Source organism: Lingula anatina, chromosome 6 (assembly GCF_051362555.1).
Source record: "Lingula anatina isolate TDL-2025a chromosome 6, LinAna3.0, whole genome shotgun sequence".
NCBI classification, from domain to species: domain Eukaryota; kingdom Metazoa; phylum Brachiopoda; class Lingulata; order Lingulida; family Lingulidae; genus Lingula; species Lingula anatina.
This window is the reverse complement of record NC_141772.1, coordinates 3,046,605-3,068,936: the sequence shown is the minus strand read 5'-3', so window position 1 is coordinate 3,068,936 and position 22,332 is coordinate 3,046,605. Positions and strand designations below refer to the sequence as shown.

Here is a 22,332-nt window from a genome sequence, read left to right as displayed (position 1 = left end):
CTTAAATTAATATTGCTGCTTATCCAAGGGCATATTGGCAAAATTATATCATGTTACTTTCAGGTTAAGAAACAAACAAAAAAAAAAGAATTAACAAAGATTTTTTTTTGGTTAAATGCTGAAATTTTTCCCACATTTTTTACCAAAAAAAAAAACAACAACAATTGTGTGTGTGTTGTGTGTATCTACGCAGACCAATAGATTCAGTGGGAATTCGCCCTAATTGTATATTTAAACGCTGTATACTGTAATTGGCAGCAGTTGCTTGCTGTTTTGCAGATGAATCACATAATATTGTATTTTCATTTTTATTCTTTTAGTTTCAAGGCGTGGACTGCTGAGATCAGCAGAAGGATATATGACCTCAGTGTACAAGCAACTGGACTACCAAAACTGAGAAAGGTAAAACAAAATTTTGATTTAAAAAAGAATCATCTCCTTTGTGAAAATTCAGACAGAATAAGGAGTGAACTGGCATATAATGAAAAGCTCAATTTTCAGTTTTGAAATGAGCAAAGAGCTTTTTTTTTTTTTTTGCAAAAATCACATTATTAAATGCTAATAGTCATCTAATGCTCTCATATGACTAAGTGAAATAAATGAACATGAAAATGTATTTCACTTATTTCATTACTATTAATCAAATTTCTCATATGATTTTTCAGCATGGTAGGCATTAGAACTATATGCTGTATATTATGCCATCCGTTTTACATGTGTGTCCCGTATCCACCAACTGTGCCATTCTCTGCTTTGCAAACACACATGCACATCTTTTTATTCTATTCTTTGTGGCAGCAACTGTCTGTTATTAACTTCATTAGCCATTTCTCAGTGCCAGAAATATAAAGTGGCATCAGAAATAGATTACATGTTGTATCTGATTCTATTGAAATGCGTGCTCGGCCTCGTCGTGCCAATAATGGGAAAAGGAAATGTACTTAATTCTGAAAAACAGGAGTTGGTAATTGAATTATGTGAAAGACTACCTTTGTTTAATATGTTGGTATGGAGAAAAGATCTAGATTTGCCTTAACTTTGTTCAGCTGGCTGAGTTATTGGAATAATGATTCTTGGTAATGCTAGTGAACATGATTTTCTGATTAAAAGGTTGCTGGTTTATAATGGAGACAGGTACTGGTGAGATTTTACAAGGAGACATCCTTCAAAGATATCAAATTTTTTTCTAGTCCCCCCCTCCCTTTTTTTGGTCGACTCATTCAACGTAGGGACTGCCAGTATGTGGTGTGACCAAATCTTATCTGTTCATGGCATTCTTTAATGTTTCCATACTTTAAAAAAAAAAATTAAATGATTGTATTATATATATGTAATGAAAAAATCCATTTTTGAAATATAAAATTATGGAAAGTTTCAAGAATAAAGCAATTACCATCTGAAAACACTTAAAACCAGTCTTGGGCAATGTGCCACAAATGAGTGCACACGAAATAAAAAATGAACATTTATCGATTGATGCCCTGCGGCTTGAACAAAAGATATCTTACAGCACTGCTCCATTTCTTTTGGTTGTTTTATAAGAAAATAAGCCAGCGTTTTCATTTCCTTTGAAAATGGATATTACCTGTCAATGGGTTTTAGTATGGCCATCTGAAACAACAGCCATTTTTATGATGCATTGTTCAGGTATCTGCACATGTGTGAAGCAAATCAGTTGAACAGTTACTCATTGAGCTTTTATAATTAGGATTCCCCATAGGGGAATACTATTGTTTTTGGTAGTATTATAGTTATTATTATTCTTTCCGCGCGTTTTTTTTCGCAAAAAATCTGAAATAATTTACATAGGTAGCCTATGGTAAGAATATGCCACAGACCCAGTTTCAGTGACCTTGACCTACTATTCAAGGTCACAGGGGCTTTTAAAGGCAAAATTTGTAAAATTTGTAATTGCCGTTAGGCCTAAAGTATAAGCCATATGGCTATGGGCCTTATGGCCAGAGATACTGAGGTGAATCCACAGATAATGACCTACTTTTATGCAAGTAGGTCAAGGTCAAGGTGGCTAATGGCCAAACGGGCTTAAAAAAGGTTTGTTTCCAAGATCTCAAAAATCTGAAGGCCCAGAGCCCCAATCATAGTGGCAAATGATGCCCTATATATTTATCTAAGATTAGCCATACTTTGGTAGCGACTGCTTAATTACTTTTTTTAATATCGATTTTTAAATATTTATGACATTGCAGAAATCTTGAGTTTGGCAATTTCTCCATGAAACACTGGTTTTTGGTCATAGCATGCTATAGTAAACTACCCCAAACATATACCCAAAACCCCCAAATCAAATGTCAAATTTGACCTTGACCCTCATTTTCAAGGTCATTCGGCTATTTCATGGAGAATTATTGACGTGGGCTAAAAGTGATGTTTTGTTGACCCCCCCCCCAATTTGCACATGCTCTTTCAGAATATTGGGTCAAATTTAACCCATGACCTTCACATGACCTTGTAAGAGCATTTCCACGCCTATTTTGCAGGGGAATCCTCTGCCACTGGCTTAAGCCAGTTGCAGTCTAGTTCTCATTGCAACAGATTTCTAAGGTGCATCTATAGGAGATAGCTTCACCAAGTGTTTTTAGTTTTTAAGAAAGTTGTCTGGGTGCAATGATGTGCATTAATTAATTCCCCGGGGCTTGGCAGGATTAAGGGTTCAAGTCTAATGGATTTTATGAGTTTTTTTTTTTGTGGTGATGATATTTGTAAATAGCTTCCATTTTGTTCTATAAGCATATGGTTGTTTTCTATTTAGGTCAGTGACTATTATCAGGAAATCTGGGGCCATTGCACATATATATGTATATATGTATATAATGTTTATGTATGATTATTATTATTATTTTTTTTTTAATATAGAGTGCATTCGTCATCAAATTTTGATTTTAGAAGTTGTATGTAAAAGAAAGAACTTGACAAATTGGCTAACAAGAAAGCAAAATCAATGCTTAGATTTTTCCATCATGGTAGTATATTCTCTACCAAAATGATATCATCCCTGGAGAATTTAAAAAGCAATCAAAATCGACTTAACAAAGGCTGTATGTTAAGTTCATTTTTTCATCATCTAAATCAAAATCAATCATCTATAACAGGCCCGTAGCCAGCAAGTTCAAAAGGGGGGGTCTTTTTCTGAAAAAGTGGACCTTTTACAATGAAACTTATGTGTACCTAGGTCAAATTTGATTAAAACTTGAAAAAGACCACAGGTAATTACAAAAACATTTCATTTAAACAGTTTTGACATAGCTAGATGAACAAGAAAATGTAAAAAACTGTAAAAAACTATTTGAAAAGTGAAAGTTACAGGGTGGGGGGGTATACTACAAAAGTACCAGAAATTCACCCTTTTAAATTTAATATAGTCGAGGTGTCTAAGGGGGCATTCAGAATAGTTGATCCAAGTACTAACTGATCCAACAACTTAATATGGCCAACCCTACTTCAGTAGTGATGCCGCTGATTCTCAATGGACTCCTGGCCTCTACACACACCATTAAATGGAATAAATCTAGGTTTAATTGTTAGGCCCCTGCAGCGGTGGCAAGTGTGGAGGTGGGGAGACCATCATGGAATTAGCAGCATCGCTTTTGTAGTGGGTCGGCCATTTATCTGGTGGATCAGTTAGTACTCGGATCATCTATTCTGAATGGGGCATAATAAGCAAAGAAAGGGGAAATGATCCAACTTCAGACAAACAGGATAGAACTTCTCCAGTTCATGTAATAAGATTACATCATCAGCATATCATAAATCACAGTGATCAAGGATATGGATATATAATGGCTGAGATTTCTCAGAAAAAGCTTGAAAATCACTATTTGGAGCCATGAGTAGCAGTTTTAATACTTTGAAATAAGAACAAATTACCTGTCTCATGACATACTACAAATATATATTAGTCTACCACTGTGAATGATGTAGAAGCTATTTGCCAGATGTCTTTTCCAGCCTGCAGATATGTAGTCCTCTGTGCACAGTAGTGTGATTAACGGAATTCAATCAATAATTCCTGACTTGGCAAAATCTTTGGTCATTAATAAAGTAAACTTTGCCTCACCCCTGAACGTAAGAGCGTGCATTGGAGTAATGAAGTTGGATTGAATTTTTATTATTCTATATGAGGTTGGTTGTTGGCTGTAATTCTAGTGGGTAGCATGCTTCATGTAGTGCTGCCCTGAAGGCCTTGTAGAACTTATCACCATTAAAATGTAATGACACATAGTTCATTTTAGTTACTGAGGTGGGACAGCAGAGGGATTAGAATGGTTACCTATGGTTAGACATTGTATTATAGCATGTATACAAGTTAGGCAGTGGGTTGGATAACAGAGAGAACGGATTTGGTTAGAAATTGTACCCGTATGTTGTTGGGCAGGGCAGCACACAGATTAGATTGGCTTTATTCCTATGATTAGGAATTATAATGCATTAGGGATATGTCTCCAGACACCCCTTCCCTCCATATACTAGTAGAGCTGTCCATCTCCATGCTTGCATTTTCAGTATTTTATAAGGTTTAATGTCATCTCTGTCTTATCTGAGACTTATTCTCCACTTTTTGTATTTTTGGCTCCATCAATAAATGTATAGATTTCTGTAGCTCAGCAGGACATTTTTCTCTTTTTATGACTTTATAGATTCCCTTTTTGCCACTAGGTATAGGCAGGCCATAATAAAGTGAGCCTGGCTTTATTCCACACTGTAATAGCATGGTATTGTACCTAGTAAATTGGTCAGGTTAGAGTATTATTAGATAAATTGTTCAATTTCATGACTTGGAGTCATGTTGTCAGGATGTAAGGGTCATTTGTTCCCATTGTCAAAACATTTAAATAAGATGACACATGAATGAAAAGCCTCTAGGTCATTGGTTTTATCACAATATTGCCTTGCTTAGAATCAATAATTTGGATGGCTGTATTGAGATTTCAAAAATGAAATTATAGCACGTTAGATTAGTGCTTTGATTGTGCTTAATATAGTGCCAGATGAATTCACCTGCGGCATGAGAACTCCAAGTAATTGCCACTTGTTGCCAATTTTTTGGATTCAAGGAAATCCATTCGGAATCTGGTCAATAACATGGAGGCTTAAGAACCTCAGAAAAACAAGAACTATGGTGATATGATTATATCACAAATAAAGGAGTGAAATTAAACTAATTTTGTAAGATTATAGAACATGGTGATTACATGATGGCCAATACATCTATTGAAATATCATTTAAAATGATTTACATCATTTTTATAAAAAAAAACTTTATATATTGCTCCTAAGTCAAAAAATTGAAAAAACTGCAGGATCTTCAACAGCACATCAGACCCGAGAATAAGGGAGATTATCATATAAAACTTATTTTTAAATGTCTGTATATTTGTCAGCTTTGTTGTCTATTTAATAAAGCAGTTGTGTTTTCTTATAGCAACAGGAACTTCTCACAGTCACATGGATTTGTCAAATTCCTCTGCAATTGAAATATTTAATCATATTTATGATGTGATGAATTATCTGACATAACCTTCCTCCTAGCTCCTTTGTCTAAAAAAGTTTGTAGTATATATATATATATATATATATATATATATATATATATATATATATAGACTAGGTAGCTCAAGTTTCTAGCAGAGGAAATATAGTGTTCTGCCAATCAAAGGTGCTTCTGGTTATCCTTTGAATCAAACCCAACTATTTTTCAATCAACCAAAACCTGTCCAATTAAAGGTATTTGTCCACTTATCAGTCATCACTAACCTTTGTATTCAAAGTTGAATGAGGCAATTCCTTGAATCCAATTAAACCAATTGCCAAACAACACGAACCTATCCAATTAAAGGTGTAACAGACAATACTTTTAATCAAGTCCCAACCAACCACTCGTTTTAATCAACATAAACTTCTTCAGTTGAAGATGTATCAAGCAATTCCTTGAATCCACTTCAGCCACTTATGTCAGTCACCATAGAAACAATTTTGTTCACATGCACTCAAAGTAAAATATGATTCTTTAACTGTACTTTGGATCTACATGTAGTACTTGAAACATACATAGTCACTGTTGGATCACCAGCCCAGCAGAAAACCACCTCTGTTAATTAAGTATTGTGACAGACATTGTCAGATAATCAAACACATAGAGTTAGTGAGTCCATGAACTGTATGTGACACACACACACACACACACACACACACACACACACACACACACACACACACACACACACACACACACACACACACACGTTGCTGTACCCTCACTGATAATAACAAGGTGAGTGTTGAGAAGAAAAGACCCAGAGATGGAGCAGTTCACATTTATTTATGTGTTGTGTTCTTGATGTCTGCCCTAGTAAAACCCTGCAAAACGGTTCTATTTAGTACATTACACTTTTCAATTTACCAAGAATTCCTGCAAATGATGTCTTTTGTTTTGGACCCTTGGGGCCACAGTACATTTAATTTGACTCATTGATGTTCTGTTTACTTATCAAATGGTAACTTCCAGCAGCACATTTTCTCAGAAATCCTAATGGAATGGGTCATCAGTAAAAACAAACAATTTCTAAGGAAAATGTCTTTTTTTATTTTTCTTTTTTATGAAAACATATTGTGTGAAGATATATGTTCCAGTTCTCATACGAGGAAAATTTGCCCATATGGTAGCCCAAATGCTGGTTCAGTTGATGACCCAAATGCTAGTTCAGTTGATGTCCCTAATGCTGATTCAGTAGATGTCCGAAATTTTGGTTCAATTGATGTACCAAATGCTGTTTCATTTGGTGTCCCAAATGCTGGTTCAGTACATGTACCAAATGCTGTTTCATTTGGTGTCCCAAAAGCTGGTTCAGTTGATGTACCAAATGCTGGTTCAGCACATGTACCAAATGCTGTTTCATTTGGTGTCCCAAATGCTGGTTCAGTATATGTACCAAATGCTGTTTCATTTGGTGTCCCAAATGCTGGTTCAGTACATGTACCAAATGCTGGTTCAGTTGATGTCCCAAATGTTTGACTAATTTTAGCCTAAATGTTGGCTAAGGCTATGGCCCAGATGTTTGCCAAATACTGGCCCTCCATTCACAGCCAATCAGCAAAACTTGCCATAGTGACACATGCTTTTAAATTGTTAGATGCAATACTGACATATGAATTGGATAACCAGATGGTACCGTCTCTTATCAGAACAAAATAATATTATATACAGTTTTTCATCAGTGATGCAAATCAAGCTTTTATGTTGGGATACAGCAAGAAATTAACACTAAAAAGATTCCTACATGTTTCTTTATTATTGATCAATAGTCCATAAATCTGCTTCAGAAAAATAATGTTTTATGTTCTCAAACATATATGCAGAACTCAGGCAATCGAGATACAAAAAAAAATTAAGCCAAAAAAGCGATTGGACATCTGCAGTAGAAACGCACCATTTCTTAGATGCCTTGTATTAAATCTTCATATCGTTGAAGAAAGAAATAGACTAATGATGGTAATCTCCAGATTACTTAATATTAAACCTGGCGGCTTCAGCCTATATGTCAACCAAGCTACAAGTGAATTTGTATTGATTTTCAACGTCCACTTCCAATTATAGGCACTTTCGGATGGGCTTTTAACGAAAACTGTCAGCAGTCTCAAATTTGTCACCAGGCAACCCAATTGATTCATGGACATTTTGAATCTCTGATGCACAATATATGGACCCTCCCTTCTGTCATTGGTTCAAATATGTGACTCAGCAGGATATGAGATGTTTAAATCCCTAGTGAAATAGGCTTGTCACCTGTGACATGTTCCAGACCCAAAATTATCTTGAGTGTACCCCAGCTGAGTTTCAGATTCAATACGTGCCAACTTCTTCATTTTCAAACTTCGATCCATATGTACCTGCTTATGGGACTGAAATTTCCCTGCATCACTCAAAAATATATATACTGGTACAGTCATCTGGATTTTATTGTATCATAGAAGGGTATGTGACAATATTAATAGGCCTGACAGATCAGTACACAATAAATCTCAATCAAAGGTCTCTTAAAGGGGAACCAGTCTTTGGGGGCATTGTGGACACTGCTGGCTTCCCAGGGTGCAGTGGGGCTGTGTTATAACTTACATGGCTAAAGTGGGCTGTAAATCAAAATTTGAACTAGGTTCTGTGAACACCCTTCGACTGGGTTCCCATAAACCTGTTGTACTAGCAGAATCGATCTAACTCCGAGGGGGTTCTTGCTAAATTGCATTCGGTTTAAGCAGCTTTAATGTCTGTGATGCCCACTGAAGCTGTTAGGGGGATAAATAACTTTCATGCACGCTTGAACTAAATACAATTTAGCAAGAAACACGTCTGAGATAGATCAATTCTGCTACTAAAATAGGGTATGGGAATGGTCCCTTAGCTTTAAAAAAAATTAATCAATTTCACATTTTAAGTACTTCACTTTTTGGCCTAACAAATATATTCTAATAAAGGCATTAAACTCCTTTTTGGCTTCCAAAAAAATTATATATGATGTATTTATAACCAGCTTAGACAAATGAATTTCTCCAAGGAATAGTTAATGAAGTCAGTGTGAAAAAACTTTTTAGCATGCTTGCCCATCAAGTTCCCATAGATTAAGAATCTACTGGCCAAAGGCAGAAACACAAGTGGCCATGACCAGTAACTGAATATCTTATCAAAATTTATTGGCCCCAACTCCAATTTTACGGGCACTTGGCATTGTGCCAGTTTTAACGTCACAGACACTTGCCATAAAGAATGTTTTGAATGGTTTGTGAGACCTGAAAATTGCGTGATTCTGGTATGTTCCCCATATCGTCAGAATATTACACAAGATTTGGAAAGAAAAAAAAGAAATAAAAAGATGAAATGGAATACTATGTCAGGGAATTGAGTCATTATTATGAAAGTGCATTTTTATCGATGGCTGTCGTCACACTTTTTTTAACTGATGCCATCAAAAACCCATTTGGAAAGCAACAACCATTATGGAATAGCTCATAACATATGCAAAAATCTGTAGTTGAGAAATTGAAAAATGTATAATTGATAATCGTAGTCACTGTTCTATGATCATAAGTCAAAGCCTCAACTGTTTGTCATTTGGTATGGATGCATTTTAATGTATTTTTAATCATCCAATTTTTTTTTACTTATGATTGCTCTCATATTGAAATTTACTATCATTTGCTTTTTGCCTATCTTTTCCATGTGCCTTTGTAAAAATTACTAATTTCATTTAAGGAGGCTCTCATGTTTCAGAAACACCATTTCTGCCCTAGCAATTTTGGTAAAAATTGTAATACAAAACCTACTAACCATATGAACAAAAAATATGAAAAAATTTGAAGGTGATCCAGTTTGTTTTTCAAGAAGTAGCATCCCAAAAAATGTCACAAAGTTCTTAAGCAAGTAGTAAGTATGTACATTACATCGTAAAAAATGCAAACGGCACCAGGCAACAAAGCTTTCATTGATATTTTATTGCCTGATGTATATTTTGATCATGAGTTGTAAAAAAGTACTCAAGCTAATGTGAGAGAGCCTCCTTAAAAAGAAAAAAAGACCAGAAATTCTCATGAAGTAAAGTGAAAATCTCCAAAAATGGTATCAAATTCAAAGTTACTGTACATAGACCCCCCCCCCCCCCCCCCCGCCACCCCATCCCCAGGAGTTGGGTCTGCCCATCTTGTGTGGAAATACACCTTGGTTCTATAATTATTCTATATGGCAACTGAAATGTTGACTTCTTGATTGTGCCAGGAAGACATGCATGTAAATACCAGTAATACTATCATTTTGATCTAATCTTGATATAATAAATTTGATAAAATATCGTATCTTTTCTTTTTTTTTTTTTAGTGTTATGAAGATGAGGCCAAGGTAGAAATTATGAATGGCACCAAAATACTAGACACAGTGTCCACAAATATGGAGAAAATGCTACGGAAGAAGGAAGACGCAATAAGCGTGAGTATGGTGTTTGGGATATATTTTTTAGAGTGCTCTAAGAAAGTGAAGGCCTATGATTTCGTTTTACTCCAATTCACATAAAATTGCTGGACCCACCCCTTCACCTTTATTCAGTATGTTTTGTAACAATTCTAATTAGATAATTCAGATCTAAACAGTCTCAGGTTTCCCCAGGATTTTGGGTACAGGGAGTCCAAAATAAACCATTTAACCTGCGAATATGTATGTGAAGGTGAATTTCAACCGATTTACAGCAACACAGAAATGGTGACAGTGACCACACACTTGACAGCTTTACGGACACTCGGAGACAAAACTGTTAACCTATTGTGTGTGTGCCTATACATGTGACAGTTACAGGATAACTCATATGGTGTGATCATGACCATACTGGTACATTTGACACTCACAGACACAAACTGTGTGAAAGTGACCATGCATACAGTTGACATATTTTAAATAAACACCACAAATTAAGTGAGTAAAAAAAGTGTCCATTAACAAATGGCCATTTCAGGGACACATGGCAAGTGTGAAAAAATACTCATATACAGTTGATATCTTTAAGGACACACTTTGAGTGTGATTGTCCATAGCTTTGACAGTTCTACAGAGGCATGGTAAGTTTAAGGTGTCCATGCATGCAATGTGCAACTTTCTGGATACATGATGAGTGTGAAAATACCCATACAAGTGACAGTTCTGTGGATCACAAATGGACTGAAATGTCTTTCATTGCATTGCTACAGCTGGTAATTATTGGATTCACATTGCATATGACAAGCGTGCATCTAGCTGTAGCAAGTTCATCTGTTGATCTAATATATCTGAATGAAAGTGAGTGTAGGTGTAGGAAGTCATTTTTTAAGATCAGCTTTGAACAGTTTCATAGAAGATATGTCACAGAAATGTCTGAATGAAGATGATTCAGTAGGTAATTCTGTATATCAAATCTCAATCAAAAACCAAGAATATTAATGTGAGAAGTGCGGTTCTGAACCAGCACATGCAACAAGTAGGGCAGAGTTTATGGCGTAGACACTGCAGTTAAATCAAGCTATTGATTCTCAATAAATGCACGCAAAGACGTGGGGACTTAATTGACATTAAGAACATTTCAATTTCATCTGGACAATTTCTTAGTTAAGAAGGCAGTTGAGGAAGATCAATCATGTTCTTGTACATGACTCATTTCAAGGAGATATGGCATCCTGAAGCTACCAGCATGGAAGTGAACTTTATGCACAGAAGCTGTAGTGGTTTAGGCAAAATAAAGGGGGCAAAATGTGTCACCACAAAATGACCTTTTTAAAAAAACATTAAAAATAGTCTCGTGGATGTAATTTTGGTTGACAGGTTTAGATTCAGCCCAAACAGTAAGTGAAAGTGAAAGTTCCCACAAACAGCAGGCTCATATGCAGCTAGTCACTGTGTAGGAACAGCTCTTAGCAGTCTGTTCACAATGAAAGTTTTGCACAATGTAGATCGATCCAACTCTGCTTGGATTTACCTGAATGCACTTAGATGAACTGAATAATATACTTCTTGGAGCAGCTAGGGGTGATTAACTTTCACTTGCACTTGTCTTGTACAAGCTTTTTTTTTTACTTCAGGCCACACTTTTTTATTTTTATGGATGACATCCTCTGAGTACCCCAAAATCGGTGCGAGAGGGCGAAAAAAAAAAAAACAGTCCAAAAAAAAAAAAAACTGCTTAAGTAAAGGAATGCTGTCAGTACACAGCTGGAAACACAAATTTAACCACAGAAACACATATCAAACTAACAATATGTCTTTATCCATGCTCTCAAAATATTAAAGCATTGTGAATACTTCGTAGAAATGTAAAAAAAGTCATGAATTGATATACTTCATATTACCAAATCTATTTAAGGTTATTTCTTGCATTCATTTGGTATAGCAATCAATAAAACAAATATCAATCAAACAGTGTGTCTTTATTTGTATTCTCAGAATATTAAAACATTTTGAACACTTCACAGAAATGTTTAAAAAATGATGCAAAGATATGCTTAATACTACCAAATCTATTAAAGGTCATTTCAGACGATGCCATTTTGTCAACTTCAACTCACACGAAGCAGCGAAACTGTCAGGTGGCCTGTCCGACCTTCAGCCCACCAAATACCTCGACGCCCTTGTCGACCCTTCTTTCGCTACAGAAAACCTGGTATTAATGTGCTGCTTTATACAGAATGTCACAGAAATGTTTCGGCCGCCGCCAGCCTTTCGCACAATTGTAAAAAGGTGATATCTCCATGCCCAATATCAATGGCATACCAATCCAAAACGATGGCGCCCGTTCTCTTTATGACTTTTATTGTTGTGTAATTTGAAAGTAATCCTAGAGATGAATTTGACAGCAAAGTGGCCGCATTTCCACGTGGCGAAAATACGCATGCGCAGAAAGCTCATTTCCTTGCAAATTCAATAACAACGTTTGCGACAACCGACTTCGTTGGGGGCTGGGGGGGGGGGTTTTTTTTTTTTTTTTTTTTTTTTTTTGGAGAACGGGCGAAAATCCGTGCGCGCGCAGGATGTCATCCATAAAATTAAAAAAGTGTGGCCTCATGTTGAGTGGGACCAAATGCACACAAAAGTTAATCAGCCCATAGCAAATCATTCAATTAATCTGGTTGCATTCAGCAAGAGTCCCTTCGGGGTTGGATCGATCTACTAAGTGTGATAGTTTCATTGTGAATGTGCCCTAAGACATCATAATTTCAAGCACTTGATTAAAAACGATGGATTGGCAATCAGAATTCTAATTCTCTGAAACATTTCTCATGATTGCCTTTCTTCCAAATTATCTAATCTGGCAGATCTGATTACCATAATTACTTCAATTTTCAAACCCTTAAGTTATTTCAACTTTTTTTCATGGTTCATCAGTACATTTTAGTTACTTGTTTGCTACATTGAATCAGCAGTTTTGAGTATCTCTAACCAAATGCTGTTTGAGAGGAAATTACATTCATTCATTTTGTTCAAATTTAATTAGCAATTTCTGTAGAAATAAACTGAAGATGAAAAATGGTTTGAGGAACTGTACAGTCAGACTGGTGATGATGAACAGACAACTGAAGAGGGACATAATTGAAATCCAATTAACAATCAAACAACCAATTCATCATTCCATCATCCGTGAAGATTTATTTCCAGCTGATGAAGAATCCAAATCTTGTGTGATTTGCCTGCAGTGGATCAATGATTGCCATATGCACCAATCAATTAGAAACTCAAGATTGCTGTTTTTTTTTTTTTTTTTTTTTTTTTCATGCATGACCTCTTGCAGTAGAAGAATATTGGTGGGGTGGGTGGGGGTGGGGGGAGTTTTGTCTATTGTATGTGGGGCACTCTTGACAGTGCTGCCCTCTATCAGCTATCCACAGACAATGCCTTGGAAAAGACTTACTGTGACCCACGGTCCTGCCTGTTTTATAGCACAGAATACATGGCTTCTGGTTTATAGCAAGACAGGCAAGACTTTTTGTGATGTCTTCCTTATTATTTGATTGTGATTGAACAGAAAGTAACATTAAGCCATATGGAATGACTGTCTTTAATTGCTTTTAACTGTGACCGAACCCATTTCGCTCAATTACCATCAGATTTATCTCTCAGATCATCTGGCGTATGGCAGAAAATGACCATCAGAATAGCCAATAAATGTGCATTAAATCAAGATACGGCTTTTTCACAATGACCAAGGGTAATTTCATTATCTTGGTAAGATGCTTTTTGCTCATGGTGACTTTCTCTTGAGTTAGCCATTATTTATTTATTTATTTATTTATTTATTTATTTATTTATTTATTTATTTATTTATTTATTTATTTGACATAGAAATGGTTCACTGAATTAACAAGGTAAACAGGGTTTATTGCTGTTGTCACATTGAGTCCAAAGCAATGGTAAAAGCTTTTGAAAGGTTTTAACCTGTTGCAAACAGTCTTTTTTTTTTCATACATGTAACTAGCTGAGTTAAAAGATATTGACTGGTTGCAATAACTCATTTGTATCACATGTCACCCAAAGTATACTTAGTACAGCTATTAGCTTGCATAATAAGTTATTGTGTACTGAAGATTCACTTTTAATTTGGACACAGATATGGCTATATATACTGGGTCCTGTTTCACAAGAGAAATTTCACCTGAAAATGGATGTAAACTTTGAGACCAATATTTTATTTTTGCTTTGACTGAAGATAATTAAATCAGTAATAAAATCAGACGTATTTCAGTTAAATGCCTGTTTTATAGCAAGATGGAGAAGGATTTATTGTTTCAGACCTGGATCCCCTGTACTAATGTTATTTAGTAGATCACTACATGACTTTAATGGATTTAAATTGAGCCAAAGTAGACCAATTTTTGGAGAAAAAAATTTGAAACTGCTTGCTCACTTAATAACAGTCAGTGAGCAGAGATTGTGTAGAAACTGATACAGAATAGTATACAGAATATGGCACAGGTGCTGTGAACTGCCACACATTATTGAAGAAGAACAGAAGCAAGAATTGAAAGTGCATCAGTCAGAGATCGTGGCTAATGTGCAGCTGTGTACTTCTTAAAATAATGCTTTGATTCCTTTTTACAAAATAACCAGGGGCTGGTTTCACAAAACAGCTAATTAAAGTTGCTAACTTTGTCGCTAGCTAACTAAAATTGGCCAGAGGTTTTAGACCTAAAATTTAGTCAACTACAGTGCAAGATAATTTCACTTTAGTCCACTAAGAGCGGATTCTCAACGAATTGAGCCAGGCTTTACAAAGCCAGTGACCTAAAAATGGCGGGCGTACATGAAAGAAAACCGCCTAATCTTTTAATAGTCTCTCCGCCTCCCCACACGTCGTCCCTGCGGGATACAGTAATTAAATCTCGGCTCCGTTCGCCATGCGGAAGCTACCTGAGAAATATTAAGTGCGCATGCTCATCAGTTAAACTCGTGGTGAAGAAAGCATGGCGGCTGAAGGCGTTCGAAGGAAAAAAAGCTCTTCTGTTTTATTATCTGTCAAAACAGAGACGAAAAAGGAATGAATTGGCCCGTAGAGCAGCAACGAATCGACTATCTACGGAGATAATATCACCAGAGATATTCACAGAACTACCCAGCCCCAGTAGACATAGTTGGAGGTTGGAGCCGAGATTTAATTACTGTACCCCGCAGGGACGACGTGTGGGGAGGCGGAGAGACTATTAAAAGATTAGGCGGTTTTTCTTTCATGTACGTCCGCCATTTTTAGGTCACCGGCTTTGTAAAGCCTGGCTCAATTCGTTGAGAATCCGCTCTTAGTAAAATATTGGTCTGAAGTATGTTAGGACAGTATTTCATATGATTAAATTAATTTGGATTTGCATTGTGACAAAATGGACAACATTTTTGGTCTATAAATTAAGACCAAGCTTTTTTTGGTTCAACCTGGTCCAGGGGGTCCGTTATAATGGTACGACATGAATTGGCGTGAGAGAATAGAAAAGAAGGGACAGCTGGTTGTTGCACTGCTAGCAATTTGTCTTCTTAATTAAGACTTATTCTAGTCATAGCCTCCAGAATTTGAGCAGGTCTTAAGTGCAGACAGAAGAAATTAGCTGTGGATCATTCAGTAAAACCAGTAATCTTGGACCAACATTAGTGTACTAGCTGACATTGGTTACAATCGAGAAAGTTCTGTTACATGAGTATGTGCTTCCTTTTTATCACTTGAATTTATGTATCACTTGTCAATATATTGGGAAATATATATGAATTTCGTATGTTTACGTTTATTTTTCTGCTTATCATTGTTAACTGGCCAGCTGTGTAGTATAATAACTATTGACGGAATTAAGGCGCGTGGAATTGGTCCACTGAAAAGCAAACTAATTTCATTGAAGCTGTTATTAGTATGTATTATACATGGACCTCGTGAACTCTACATCTCATCTTCTGGTCCCCTAATGCCTCAGTCCAAGTCTCCGGGGGGACTGATCTCTGCCCCGGGGGGGAGTACAGCTACACCAGTAGGGGCATTGGGATCGTATTGGGTATTCTCCCATGGTGCTTCTCTGTACTCTGGTATGATTAATGCAGATTGTTACTAGTAATCAAGAGGAGTGTGTGTTTTTTCTACTTTTAATGTACTAGTGTGTGATTTTGTGAGTATGTGTTTCCTAGGAGAGATCTGATATTTTTTTGCCTTTTTTTTGTGGTGATGTAACTGCACTACTGATTTGATCAGTATGGTTTAATTTTCATCTTTTTTTGTTTATGAAATGCATGCATGCATGTACACATGCAAGTGTACACATGCACACACACACACGTACACACACACACACACACACACACACACACACACACACACACACACATAATTAAGACGCCTGAAGACAGTGAGACAGACAATATAAACCATAATCCTGTAAAGAAGACATCCAAAGGATTACCTCCAATACTTATCTGTATAAAACATGCAAAATTAAGATGGTTCACATCATCTGGCTGTAGGCTTTTACAAATGAAGTCACACACAAAACAAATCAAGTAGAAATACTCGGGATAATCATAGGCATATGACATGCAAGCGGTATTGGTAACTTCCTGATCTGATCATTGTATTCTCAAAGGTTATTTTTCTGCATCATTGAAGGCACTCGGTGTAAAAATGTATGTGTTTGACTGAGCATGATATCTCCATTTTGCCATACTGTAATATAGTTGTGCAGCAATTTAGGATTTTAAATTGTCATGGAGGTTAGGGAGGTGGCTCTAAGTAACAGCCACTTCTCTCTCTCCTTTCTGGTTTGTATTAAATGTGTTCTCACTGGTTTATTCCTCTCTCTTAAAAAAGGCATATTTGGGGAGAATGGGGGGGGGGGTTCTTCTATATGCTGTACATGTGGTATTTGCATGTTGCTAATATCCCTTGAAGCAATCTCATAGAGAAGTACATGAAGAAAATGGTGCATTTTAGCTCATTTCTGGGCACATGTACATATGAATTAATCAAGCCACTGTATGATTGCCTCTGTCTCACGTCCCATGGAATCTTCAACAACTTAATTACATGTGTTCACTAGACAGAGAGACAGGGGGAGAGAGACAGGGAGAGAGAGAGAGAGAGAGAGAGAGAGAGAGAGAGAGAGAGAGAGAGAGAGAGAGAGAGAGAGACAGCAAGGGAGAGAGAGAGAGAGACAGCAAGGGAGAAAGAGAGAGAGACAGCAAGGGAGAAAGAGAGAGAGACAGCAAGGGAGAGAGAGAGAGAGAGAGGGTGGGGGAGGGGAGGGGGGATGGAAGGAGATGCATGCATTTGTGTACATATCTCTAAGATTTAAAGTTTGTATTCAAGTCTTGGTCTGACCATCATTCATGTACTCCATGGTAATAACACTACATGAGTATCAATTTCTTAGTACATTTTGCCTTCAGCACATATCATCAATATCCCCTTTTTTTCTCAATCTATGGAATCATTAGGAGAGACATTGGGGAACATTAGAAGGTTCTTGAACAGCTGCTACAAGTACTTGGTGACTGTATTTATTAACAAAAGAAGAATTGTTTTTTATGAAGTGTTAATGGTTTCTGAATGCCACAGATATTACAACAGTACAGTTTTTTTTTTCAATGCACCAATTAATACATCTGATGAGTCATAATAATTGTTTTATTACTTCTTATACTAATTGCCCTATTGTAATGATGTAATTATGTCATTCCTCTAAATATAGGCATTTGACTGTCAATTAAAAGATAAAGTACATTGTCCCTGGGAAAATATGAATATATTAGTAACAGTTGATAAGCATTCGATCATTATGAAGATAAATTGCATCACACCTGTGAATGTATATGAGTAGGCATTTTATTATTAAAGAGAAATTACATTGTACGTGTGAACTTATGGGTATTTGATCACGGTTTTATTGCCATCTCTCTTGTGTTAGTTCTTAATTCCAATGCATGGCATGATATCTGAGATAGGCAGAAATTGTGCAGCAATTCATCTTAATGATGAATGACCGGCTAGATTACAAACTAAGTGTTCTGCTAATGATGTACTGTGTACAAGTAAGACAAGAAAACAAATGAAGAAGCGAGAGTATGCTGTCCATAAATGAAGACTTTGAGATTGAGTGATGGATTTAGTAGTAATGAGCTGGCACTGAGTAGAGTTGAGGAATCATGAGCGAAGATCTTCATACAGGTGACATTGCTCAAACCTGTAGCTAGGAATTTTAAAAGGGGTGGGGGTCTGAAAAAAAGCGAACCATGTTACCATTAAATAAACAATGGCAAAGAACCAGAGTCAAATTTTGATTCGGAAGGGATTTTTTTTTTCGGCCAAAAGGGTGGTGTGTTTGAATCCCCCCCCCCTTCGAAACCCTACAACCCCCTTGGCTTGGATGAATATTTACATGTGCTGCTCATGAAGGAATTTTTTCCCAAAAGTCTTAACTTTAAAAGCAAGATGAATCACATCTTTAACTTAAAGCCCAATTTCTGTCTTTAAATCTTGTAAATTTTAATGAAAACTATTGGACTTGCTGATGGCAGTAGATAAAGTACTGCTTCAAGATAAACGGTGACATTCTATGAAAAAATTTCAGGTCCTCTTTAACAATAATGCCAGATTACATACATTTTTTTAAAAACCTCAAAATTAAGTCCTTGTCCTTAACTTAATATATTTAACTTTATGTTGCTTTTTAAATATTTTGCCTTTTTTGTTCTAGAGACTTGTTGAAGCAGCAGAAGAAGCCAATAAACAGCATACGTTTGATCCAGAGATAGATGTAAGTTTTTAAAAGATGTGATACTATATTTAAATGCATGATATAGAAATATAAGTGCTTATTAAGCGGTGTTTTCTTTATTACATTGTGTAAAACATCCAATACAGGTTGGTGTCTGTATTGGCATATACATGTGGGAGATTCCACTTAATTGCTTTCACCCTTATCGTTCAATGTCACCACAAGCTGTGACTTTTCAACTAACTTTGACATTTCAACTAGCTGTGACATTTTAGCCTACAGGATGTGCAAGCAAGTGGCCAAGGGAATCACACTCGAGGAAGTCATTGATTTAATAAAGGACCGGAACCTAATGTCAACTCAAGCAGTGTGAGAGGTTTCTAAACCTATCCTGGGCTTGGGTCATCTTTCTGTTAGACAAAATAAGGCTGAATACTGATGATTGTAACTTAATTACCCTTGGGAAATGTAATTTTCCTTTGAATCCATAACTTATTAATCAAATAAACAAGGGGTACAGAGAGCACTGTGTGACTTTCAAGAATGTATGGTATTAGGCTAAGGGGCTGTGACACTGAATCCAAATGATCTCATTTGTGTTTTTTTTTCTCTCTTTTTTTTTTTCAGCTGTGAAAAAAGTGTTATTTATTTGACTGAATTTAACCTTGCCTTGTAGCCACATTTGAGGAAATGTGTATTAGGTACATTATGATCATAAAATTAAAATTTTGAAAACTTTTCTGCTACATCTAGCATCAACTATGTGACAAACGCAGTTCTGATTACAAGAAAACTTCTTGGTCCGATCCACGACTTTGCTGTAAAACAACCAATCAGAAGCAGTCAAATCAAATCGTAACAAAAATGACAACAAACGAGGGAAAAGCACAGAGGGAAACTGCTTTTGAGAAATGAAATCTGACTTTTCACAGTTACCTAAAGGGCTTTTCATTATTGTTCACCACAAGTTTGTCATTTTGTATTCCTTTTTTATTTATCAGTTTCACAGTCTTGTTGCCACCCCATGTGAGGAATGTAAATTTCTTGATTATTGGTGTTAGATTTGAGAAAATGAAGTTATTATAGCAATTGGCAATTAGCAATTAATGTCGAGTAGGTGGATGATTTCTTCCTACACAGGGAATAATAGACACTACATGAGCAAAATAAAAAAAGTGGATTGACCTTTAGAGAAATTAATTTGTTTTCCAAATTGAGTCTGTGCACTGCAGGTTAAGTACGTTTTTGATTTTGGACATTCAAGTCTTTTTAGTTCCTTTACATTTTCTGAAAGACCGATAGTTGTTGACGGGAAGCAGTTACCATTTCGATTATTTGATTGCCTTGATAGCAGTTGATAGGGTTTTTCAATTTTCTAGGACGTAAACATCTTTACTGACATTTTTGCGCTGGCAAAAGTAAAGATGTACTCTTGTCGTGAAGTGTTGTACAAATCTCATGCCCCTCTTTGTCAATTCATTTTGAAAATTTTACACAAGTATAAATGCCAGTTTTGCAGTATTCACAAAATATGTATTTTTTTTTTCTGTGTAATAAAAGCAGAAGTCATAAAAGTAATCTTCAGTGGAAAAGGCTGAAAAACACTCGTGTGCTGTGTCATGGGGTTATTTTGCCACTTTGTATACATGTTGATATAATTGGGAAGCATTCACAACTTGCGTCTTTTTTTTTTTCCAGCTTCATTATTACAATGCCAAAAGAATCAATGAAATAAATGAAAAAACTGGAAACTATGTCACAACGGAGCCGGGTGCCACCATGCCTCCAACAATGGTGGATGACGAAAATGAACATTTGCAATTTAACCCCGAATGGCTCAATCTGACTGTTCACGAAGATGAGCATTTCAATTATGTTCGAGTAAATCTAAACTACAGCACTGTGCATGTTCCAACAGATGTTTATGACAGATGTAAGTATCTTTTTCTTTCAACCTATCTTCTTCCAACCATGATTGCATCATTGAAACCTTCAATCATTAGCATCTCCAAAGGAAAGGTTGTATTTCTTGTATGAAGGCTCTCTTACTTACCTCCAACAAGGAGGTATAGTTTTGGTTATAATTGGTTGCTTTTTGTCTGTTAGCAGCTCGTTTCCGTTTGAATCCTACTTTCACCAACAAACGATACTATTCATAACACTCCTCAACTCGGGCAATTGTAGCACCACATTCATACAATATTGATAGTGTAACAATAAAATTCAGAATGTTTATAATATACTAATTTGGTCTGGCCATTTTTGTTCGTTATATGTGTAAAGTTTGTAATATGCATGTAACTATATCAATCATTGTTGTAAGACAGATCTGGAACTACCATATTCCAGGTTATATAATCATATAGGTATCTGCTTTAAGTGAGGTCATTATGTGCAACATATTCTGTAAATTTAATTAATTGTATGTCATGCAATACAGATCTCTTTTTTTACTGAAGGATCAGAACCAAACTTTTAGCATACAGTTTCAACCCACCCACCCCTATCCTCCACTTTACCTTCTCACCCCATCAAAAAAAAAAAAAAAAAAGAGAGAGAGAGAGAAAGAAACGAAAAGTCAACAGTTTTCTAATCCGAACTATATAATATGGCGTGGTCTTAACATGTTTCAGGTTGCTAACTTTCCCCTTAATTATCTTTTTGGGCTTCTTCATGAAAAAGGAATCAATGCACAATTAGTCGTCTGTTGGAAAGAAACCAGGTTGTTTACATGTTCTATCAAGTGGTGCTCCTTACAGCTTTTCAAACATGACATATCGGATATTAAGGGGGCATTCTTGGAAACTACTTCTGGGAGTCGATTTTATTGCTAGAAGCATACTTGAGCAGCAAGGGAGATATGGAGGGGGGGAAGAAGGTTACACAGAATGGTTGTTTAATTTTGTCCTATATGTTGGTTAAGGAAAGTCTGTATTTGATAGACCAAATGATATATTTTTAAAGAGAATATTAACTAAATTAAATTAAGAATACAATTGATTTTGCTGTCGGAAGAGTATTTATTAGTCTTACATCTGAAATAAATGTACCTTTTTCATTCTTTGAATTAGGTTAGACTACATGTATATTGTTCTTTTCACGTCAAGTGGCACAGTTTCCTGTATATCAGCAGTTTGAGAGATGATTATTTAGAAGCTTCCATAGCTACAAAGCAAGAGAATTGCCTAAATGGAGCCTCCATGCTCAACAGCGCCAGTTAATTGGCTTAATTTTGATTGGGAACAAACATTCTACTATGATGATTATTATATAAGGACATCAAAGTTTCTGCAACAGAAGGTCAAAATAATTGAAAATTTCCTCAAATTTTATTCTAGAAACTTCACAGTAAAATGATATGTGATGACTCAATATAGCTTTTCTTGCTCTTAAGAAAACATGCTGCTGTGATCTGATTACTCAGTTTTCAGTTCTGTGTCTAACAGCCCTGGTTTCTTGCCCCCTTGATGGTCATTCAGGGACCTCTTTCACGGCAATGGGTCGAAACCTTGACTGTTTAAATGGACTGGATAATCATGCTCAGAAGCCATATAAACGCCTAATCACCACCTCTGCCCA

At 36.1% G+C, this 22,332-nt stretch overlaps 1 protein-coding gene across 8 annotated transcripts in view; it reads left to right on the top strand.

The window, feature by feature from the left end:
- Nucleotides 1-22,332, top strand: part of LOC106167007 (voltage-dependent calcium channel subunit alpha-2/delta-3) — a 91,641-nt gene that overhangs the window by 27,758 nt on the left and 41,551 nt on the right. For all 8 annotated transcript variants that reach the window (XM_087014387.1, XM_087014384.1, XM_087014389.1 and 5 more), the window contains exons 2-5: nt 321-402; nt 9,881-9,988; nt 18,733-18,792; nt 20,452-20,686. In XM_087014387.1, coding sequence (XP_086870513.1) covers nt 321-402; nt 9,881-9,988; nt 18,733-18,792; nt 20,452-20,686 — 485 coding nt within the window. The remainder of the gene's footprint in view (nt 1-320; nt 403-9,880; nt 9,989-18,732; nt 18,793-20,451; nt 20,687-22,332) is intronic.